The 8,872-nt window shown below is 43.1% G+C and overlaps 1 protein-coding gene across 11 annotated transcripts in view; it reads left to right on the top strand.

The window, feature by feature from the left end:
• Nucleotides 1-323: 323 nt before the first annotated feature.
• KCNC2 (potassium voltage-gated channel subfamily C member 2) overlaps nt 324-8,872 on the top strand; it is a 96,854-nt gene continuing 88,305 nt past the window's right edge. For 2 of the 11 annotated variants that reach the window (XM_088164949.1, XM_088164950.1), the window contains exon 1: nt 332-1,029. In XM_088164949.1, coding sequence (XP_088021075.1) covers nt 397-1,029 — 633 coding nt within the window. In that variant the 5' untranslated portion in view covers nt 332-396. Of the gene's footprint in view, nt 1,030-8,872 lie in introns of all 11 variants that reach the window. The other 9 variants (XR_015803783.1, XM_014879311.2, XM_088164951.1 and 6 more) reach the window with 8 other exon arrangements.

Raw genomic sequence — 8,872 nt, 5'->3', positions numbered from 1 at the left:
GCAGCAGTGCCATTTCGGTAGCCTGCTTCCAGGGGAAGCGGGAGACAGCCCGGAGCTGTGCCCGGAGCGGGCAGGCGGCGCAGCCCTGCGAGGAGGAGCGTGCGGAGCTGGCCGGCGGTGGGTGGCGGGCCGGGCCGGGAGGGCTCTCCGCGGAGTGCGGGTCCGCGGGAGATCTCGGGAGGGCTCGGGGACGGGCCGTGTCCGCGGGGAACGGTCCTCCTGCGGTGGTGCCTGTGGGGCTTCTCCTCGATTTCTTCTGTTTGCGTTTAAGGCAGAAGCTCGTTCCCCACGGACCTGCCGGCGACCGGCTGCCCCCCGCCCAGAGACCGGCGCGCCCCCCTCCCAATCCTCGCCGCCGCCTCCCGCGGTCTCCCCAGTCATGTCCCACCCGGAGCGATGGGGAAGCTCGAGGACAACGAGAGGGTGATCCTCAACGTGGGGGGCACGCGGCACGAGACCTACCGCAGCACCCTGAAGACCCTGCCGGGGACCCGCCTGGCTCTGCTCGCCTGCGAGTCCCAGAGCGAGTCCCCGGGCGGCGAGGAGCCGCCGCCGCCCCCCAACCCGCCGCCGCCTCCGGCGGGCGGCTGCCCCGAGCCCGGCAGCGGCTGCAGCCCCCGGGGCAGCGGCGGCGCCAGCGAGTTTTTCTTCGACCGGCACCCGGGGGTCTTCGCCTATGTGCTCAACTACTACCGCACCGGCAAGCTGCACTGCCCCGCCGACGTCTGCGGGCCGCTCTTCGAGGAGGAGCTGGCCTTTTGGGGCATCGACGAGACCGACGTGGAGCCCTGCTGCTGGATGACCTACCGCCAGCACCGCGACGCCGAGGAGGCCCTCGACATCTTCGAGGCACCCGACCTGCTGACGGGCGAGCCGCCCCCCGACGGCGACGACGACGACTTGGCCGCCAAGAGGCTGGGCATCGAGGACGTGGGGGCGGCCGCCGAGGGCAAGGGCGGGCGCTGGCGGCGGCTGCAGCCCCGCGTCTGGGCGCTCTTCGAGGACCCTTACTCCTCCCGTGCCGCCAGGGTAAGCGCCGCCGGCCGGCGCTCCCACCGGGGGCTGGGAGGCCGAGGGGCTGCTGGGGTGCCCTGAGCGGGAGCCGGCATCGCGGGGCAGCTCGCCCCGCTCGGGGGTGCGTGCAGAAGTGATGCTTTGGTGGGCCACTGCAAGGGGGGATGTCGGTCCGCGTGGGGTGGCGATGCTTGTCCCCTCCGCGTCTGCAGGCAATGTCAGGCACCGCCGTCCCGCTGTGCCGGCATCCTTCCCATGGGAGTGCACGGGGGTGAGGTGGGAGCTGTGCCCCGAGAAGCCTGAAGGGAGCCACAGTCGCCCCCTGGCCTGCGTGGGGGTGTGGAGGGGGTGACTCACTATGGACCTGTTTGTGTGTGGGTGTGAGCAGGAACAGTCCCAAGGCGCTCTCTTCCTCCCGGAGCACCTGCGTGAAGGTGCATTTCGGGCCGGGGAAGCTGGCCTGAGGTCTCTGGTTTGGGGTCAGGTGGTGACAGTGACACAGGAGAGTGACCCCAGTCCTTTCTGAGCTTTGCTCTCTCTGCACTGGTAGGTGATCCTGGTTCAACAAAGTAAATGTGACAGGGGGTCACCCTGGCTCTTCCTCCATTGATTTCTCAGGGTGACCCTGACTGGCTCCGTGACTGAGGGCCTGGGGACAAGACAGTAAGTGATCTTACTGACTTTCTCTTACTCAGATAGGGATTTTAGATTTTTATGCTCACTACTCGATACTTTGATGTCTTGGATTTTAGTTCTGTCTTTTCATTGCAGTTGTCAGCGGTGATGCAGGTTCGTTCTCTAACTCGGGGCTTTGGAGCAAACAAATGGTTGTAATTCCTTTGAGAGAAATATGCAGTGGTGTCTCTAATTTAACCAGAAAAGCAACCAGCAAATCCTCCCTGCAATACAAGACAAAGGACTTGTAACAGGAAATGTTTGATGATGAAATGGCAATGAGTATGTAGTGTATTTATCAGGATTTCCATGAAGTATTGAGAGCTAAACCTCATTCTGCAGAAAGTGTGGTTATGGTGGGTGTAATCTCCTAATCAGTTCCACTTACTCCACTGGCAGTCTCATAGATGTGCACGTAAGTGTATGGTTTAGTGACTTCTGAAGTGTAGCCCATGGCATAATGCAGTTTCTGCTGCTCACCCTGTGAGCTTATTGAGGTAAGTTAAGCAGAAAGTAAAAGTCCTCACAATTACTGCTGTCACTTGCTGAGTGCCAACGCTGTTTATGTTTTTGAAGGTTGCCTACCAGTATGTTTTCCCTTGAAAGCTGGCTACAGTTGATTCTTAAGATATGCTTTTAATAAAGAATGGGTTCTGAAGAAAAGCTACCAGAAGTGTCTATCATTGCTCATCAGTGACATACCCACATCTCGCATCTCAGTTGTCTGAATCCTAAGGAAAATTTGGCTGTTGCTTACCTGACAAACTCTAGTGCATGCAGTGATTGCCCTGCAGGTTTTCTTTCACCTGCTGTCCTGTGGAAAGTTGCTGGCAGTGTCAAAACTGCGGCTTCTATGGCAGAGAATCTTCCTGCTCAACTTTGCTGGAGAAGTGAGAAGTACAGAGTAAATGTTAAATGGAAGATACCAGGAGAAATAGGAAGTAGACATGCTCTTGTGCCCCGGAGTTGCAGTTGGGTTTTCAGCCCAGTCTTTGACAGAACCTGTGGGTACTTGCTTTCTGATTTTCTATCTGTACTAGGTCATCCTGAACCATTAGTGGCCTGGGTGAAGATATTTCAGTTTTGCAAAATGAATACTCTAATTAACACTATAGTAGGAAATTGAAACATGGCAATATTAATCTCTTAGAAGATAGGGTATTTACCTTTTTATAACGTAATTATTTTAAAGATTTTATTCTGATTTCAAATCCAGGCAGCCAGAATAAGGCAATGTCAGTACCTTAATGGCAGCGTCTAAATCTGTATTTTCTTTTTCTGAAGATCTGTACTTGATCTTTCAGGTAGGGAGACAATTTCGAGAATTTCTCTTGAGTTTTAAAGCGTTAAAGTGAATTTGTATTTAAGGAGTTGCATGCACTTAGTAAGCACTCTTGAACACAGTAATTTAAGGAGATGATAACCTTCGTTTGGAACTGAGACATTATGTTTTTCCACACCTGAAACAAGAGCCCTTATTTTCTGAGTATTCTGGCAAATACGCTCTTGTTTTATGTCAGCTGAGATGATGACTAACTCTAAAAACATTCGAATGAAATCCTGGGCTTACTGAAATCAAGACAAAACTCTCAACATCAATCTTTGCCTCAAAGTGTTAGTTACTGACTCATACACCACTTAGATTATAGTGGGGCTGCTTAGTGGTAAACTTTCCTAAGAACTGCAATAATTATTTTCTTTTAGCATTTCTGATTTAGGTTCACTAGTGTCTTTTTTGGGAATTATGATGCTGATAAAAATGGGATATTTTCTGTTAATGAAATGGTACTTAATATTTGTGATTTTCTTTATTTGAAACTCTGATCTCTAAAAATAGAAATTTATAGAAATTCAAATATAAGTTGCCATGGTAACCTCTTCGGGGATAGTGCATGCACAAGATTATTCTAGCAAGACCATCCAGTGATGTTATAAAAATAGTGGAACTAGTTTGTTGACAAGAGGGTTTACTTTAGTCGAGATTCTAAAAAAATTCAACTTTTAGGGCATGCGATTTAATAGTCAGCGACATCTACTAAACACGGGCCTTGTAAATATGAAATGTAATCCATGCATATATGATTGCTTTGAAATCTGCAACACTTTCCTTTGTTTTCCAAGTTCAGGAGTTAGGTCTGAATGTTATATCTGTCTTCATATTATCGTTCTGGATTTCACAGACTGTGAAATGAAATTAAAGAGTGCCCCCGTACCGCTTTCACTGCACATGTAATAGAACGATCATTCACAAAAGGCTGTTTGACACAATGCTGTTATGTAGATGTGGAAATCTGCTGCCCTAAGGGGCTGGCATAGGACGAGGAGTGCTGGGCAACTGAATCTTTGTGCCTTGGCTTAAATGTCTCTGAAGCAGACACCTAATTCTTACCTGACTAAAGCATGTGCACTGTTTTGTTGGTTAATATCTGTTAGTGATTTTGGTGTCCAGTGGCTCCTAAGTGCCGGGTACTTGTTTGCTTTAGTAAAGTGCAAAGATCCATCTAAATAGTTTGTAAGAATGTGCAAGAGGCAATATTAAGTGCTAAGTTCAAAAGTTCTGCAGATGTCCAGCAGGAACTGGAATGCCAGTGCTCATCTCAGATATCATATTTCAAAATAATTACCTCTAAAACCTTTTTACTTCTGAATAATAGTTGAAAAATTATGCTGTTTAAAGAAATAATTAGTATTTGTCATTGATTTTTTCCTAAGGATTATGGATTACTCCTGTGAGTGCAGGAATGCAAAAATGGCCCTGAAATTCACCGAGTCCATAGCTATATATCCTTAACGTTTTGAGAGGACTGTAAATCTGTGCATGGGTAAGGGGAGAGCACCTGCCACGTGGGGTAGTTAAGCAGCATGGCCCAGAGCACTGCCGTTTGCTGCAGCTGAAGGCAACCTGCACACCCCTTTGCTATGGTTTTTATCTCTAGGAAAATCATAATTACTTGGTTTACAAGGAAATATAAATCCTAATTAGCAAGTATTTGTAAAGTTGGGTGTAAGTAAATATTCACTGCAATGCAAATAAACCCACAAAAGCCTTGTGGTCTAGGCATCAAGATACATCTTGCAAGTGTTAAAAATACTGATGCTGCTTCACAGTGACATGAGGAGCTGTATTTGAGCAGTGGATGGTATTTTTGGAGGGAAATAAAGTTCCTCTCTACTGCTTTATATGATGTTAATATGTTATCAGAAATTCCTTTCAGTGACCCATTGCACCTACACCAGCTTTGAACATTTAGGGAGGTGAAGAATCAGCTGAAATGAGTGGGATGGGAGAGGGGAAAAATACGATTTTACAGATTCCCTCGAGAGGCTAAAGATTCAGAAATTATGTTGGAGAACATTCTTATCAAAGATAACTTATGTCTTTATTTGGTGGCTTGCTTATGTTTTCTCCAGGTACCTAGACAGCTGTTTTGATACTTGTCAAGAAAGCCTTGATTTAGGAAGCATGTCATGTACTATGGTGAATGACTGAAATGAGTTATATTTTTAGGGCTTTGCCTGTTCTGATTCAAGACAGGTTTTATTTTTGGTGGAAACAACACTACTGCAGTAGTCTGAATTACTGTGAATGGAGTGGTGAAGGTGCATTAATCTCAGAATATATGTTTGTAGATTAATAGTGAATAGCAAAGGTTTGCTTTCTTAACTGATAGGAGCCCTTTAATACATAAATGGAAATCTTTGCTCTCTTTTATTCAATGAAGAAAGCAGGTATAGTTCAGATTTTACCATTCGATTATTAGTTCGGCAAACATCTGTCTGAAAATGGCACAAAGAAAATAGTTAAGGCTGATGCTTCTAAGAGGGCATTCCTTTTGTTGGTAATCAAAGCAGTGAATTTATTTACAAGTGGGAAAATAGTCAATTACATTAAATTGGTGAAAAACAGTTATTCTGTTTGAAGCATTTACACGATGGGAGCTGTCTTTCTTAAAGACACATCGAGATGTGTGCCTAATGACAAGAGTCAATGCATTACTGTTACAGATACTCGTACACTCTGTAGCTTCATTTATACATGGGCTGACTAAATCACATTGTAAGTAATTTTTATTAATTTACTTCTGACATGCTGGCTTTTAAAAGTCCTAGTTGGAAATTCTAGCTTAATACATGATGTGTAATCAACTAGCTCGATCTACCCTAAGTGTAGATGGTCTCTGATGGTACTGACATATCAGTGAGGTAAAATCAGCAAGATTTCTGCCTTCCTAACTTCTGCCTCTTCCTCTACAGCTGTTCTGCCTGATGCTGCTAGTGTTTCCATGGAAACAAGCCAGCTCTTCGCTTCCTCTTCCCATTGAAAACAGCCTTCTCACTGTCACTTATTCATCTGGGAAAAGGATTTTGTCATGGCTCTGACATAAATGACACAGAGATGATCTGTCCTATCATTTCAGAATTAGATGCTATTAGGTATGTGCACGGCCTACAGCCAGATTGTCTTTCAGTGACTGAAATAATTTGGTTAATGGACTTAGGTTGAATTTGCTTTGGTGTAACTGGAAGTGGAAATCAGCTAATTAGACACAGCCCAATATAGTAACAGTGTGAGAACAATTTTAACTTGAGAAATCTGGCAGACCATCTTCTCTTTTTTGTGCAGTTAATATAGAATGTAGTATTTGTCACGTTTGTTTACAGTGATAAAATTCTTAAATGGTTTATTTTGAAGATGAGAATTTATCCTCAAACTGATTAAGATGGTGGTGGGAGGAATAGCTCACAACTTGGGATGAATTTTGTATAGGTTTCAGTGCTGCTGTCAGATGAGGAATCACGTTATTGTGCACATCATGTGATGCAGTCAGAATGTGAAATAAGAGATGCAAGAAAACTGGTATCTTCAAGGTCCTTTTATACTTAAGGTGTTTGGCACTTTGTCCAAAGTAAATACATCAGTCAATACCCTGTGAAGAAATGAGCATTTTTGCTTGATTTGGTGAATTTGTGTTAAGTCATAAGCAAAAAAGTTCAGAACTCAGACAAATTCTATATCTTTGATTAATATCCTTCCCTGTAGGAACTTTTAATATACTATAAGAGAAGTTTGTGTAGAGTTTGCCTGTCGTTCTCTCCCTCAGTGATCGTTGGCAGAATGTGATTGTTCCCTTCCTGTGAAGATGCCTTGCAATTGGGGTAGAAGAATAAGAAAAGAAAAGAGGCTCCCTCTATAAATTTTTAATATTTTAATAATCTCTTATAAAAGTGATGGCCAGTAGTTTTAAGATGGAAGAAAGAAGTTCTTCTCATTATCAAGTGCTGTTTCAGTACTGTTCATTTCTCCAGAGATGGTTCCTGCTTTTCCTGTGATTCAGATTTGTGGCTCATCTTAGGGAAGGGCAGTTTCCTTCAGCCATAACTGGAAAGAGTTATGCACTCTGTATTTAGCACCCAATTTGGGTTGCGTGTTCCCTTTTAATTCTCTTTGCTAAACTTTTCTTTAGACCTCACTTCTGTCAGCATGGTTTACATAAACTTACTGATTCAGTGTAAAAATTTGTGGGGATTTCTGCAGGGTTTTGGATGTTATTTTTTTTTTAATTGTGAGTCAATTATTTAAGCAAATAAATACACATATGGTAATAGTCAGAAAATCAAGCTACCAGCTATCAGTCTACTTAGGGTGTATTTCTTATAGTTACACAGTTCTTTTACCCACTCTTGTTCTTTCACAAGCACACACTTTTCCAGTATAAATCAGTAATTGCATAGGAATTAAAAAAATATTTATTGAATAGTCTTGCTTAGCATTTCTTTAATTTTATATGCAGAGGAAATAGGGGGAACTACGTCCAGTCATACTTACATGTGCTCTTCATTTTAAAGAGCCTTTTCCCTTATGTAAGGGCTGAAACATGAGAATATTTCACACATGAGAAATAATTTATTCTGGTGAACAAAATAAGTATATAATTTTATCTTGGTGATATTTATTAACATGATCAAATGGATTCAAGTGATAGTGATGACCTGGTACATTTTTTTCCCTATAGTGTATATGTTGATATAACTAAATGGTAATTTTGTAATTTCAGATGCTACAGAAATAGCTGTAGAGAATGAACATGAAATCACACGTTTTTGGTGGCTTTTTTTGTTTTGTTTAATTAACATCTTTGTTGGTACTTTACGATGACTAAAGGAGTTTTGAGGGAGAAACTCCGCTTCCATCTGTTAATCAGAAGTGTTAAAAATAAAATACTGTCTAATCACATGAAATACAATTTCTTATGATTTGTGATTTGCTTTACAGATTTCCTGGCTGAAGTGGTGGCTTGAAGCTTGAAAATCAAATTATCTAATTATGTATTATAGTAGTGTGTTGTTATTCCCCCTGCTGCTTTTAAGCAGAAAATTCTGAGATGTTGCTGTTGTTTCAGTCATTTTACCAGTAGGTTAATTATTACAGTAGTGTGATAATTCAGTTCTTTCTTGTTACAGACAGCCTTTTATAGTTTCTCAATGTTTCTAGGTGAAACTTAGATAATGGGTCTTTGATACATTCCAGCAAAACAGAGAAGAGTCTCTTAGCCCAGTGCAGAATAGTGTGGTGGAGTTCATTAATATGCATGAAATATGACATGCAGAATGATCTAAGCTTGTTTCTGAAATAAGTGTAGTTTTAAGTAAGTATAGTTTAAACATAAAAATGTTTACATTTTCATTAGTATATAGCATAGAGAATGAGATTTTTTCCACTTTGCCTAGTCTTTATAAAAGGATAAGAATCCCTTGAAGATTGTGCACTTGGCTTGGATAATTTTTGGAGTACTAAAGATATAGCAGATATATAGCAATGAACTTCTTTTTAACTGTTTATTCCTTATTTTTAGATAAACAATTCTTCTTTGGCAATGACTTTCACCCTGCTAAAATGCTTGCTTTGATAAAAGCACAAGGCTATTCCAATATCAGGGATCTGGTAGTACCTGGGATGTTAGAGCAACAGAAACCAAATGCTGAAACTCGGTTAATGGCAGACAAAATTGCATTGGGGAAGATGAAATTCAGTGGAGTTGAAAGAGAGGGCTGTGGAAGAGTGCTGTGTTGTTGCCATAATGCAGAGCACAGGCTGAGCTCCTGACAATTATGCAAGGGGACTGTGTTGGTGCCTGCTGCAGCACTGAGCCAGAGATGAACCATCCCCAACAGCACCCTGCTG

This window comes from Sturnus vulgaris, chromosome 5 (genome assembly GCF_052056855.1).
Source record: "Sturnus vulgaris isolate bStuVul1 chromosome 5, bStuVul1.hap1, whole genome shotgun sequence".
Taxonomy (NCBI): Eukaryota; Metazoa; Chordata; class Aves; order Passeriformes; family Sturnidae; genus Sturnus; species Sturnus vulgaris.
Note: the sequence above shows the minus strand (reverse complement) of the source record. Positions and strands in the feature narration are given on the sequence as shown.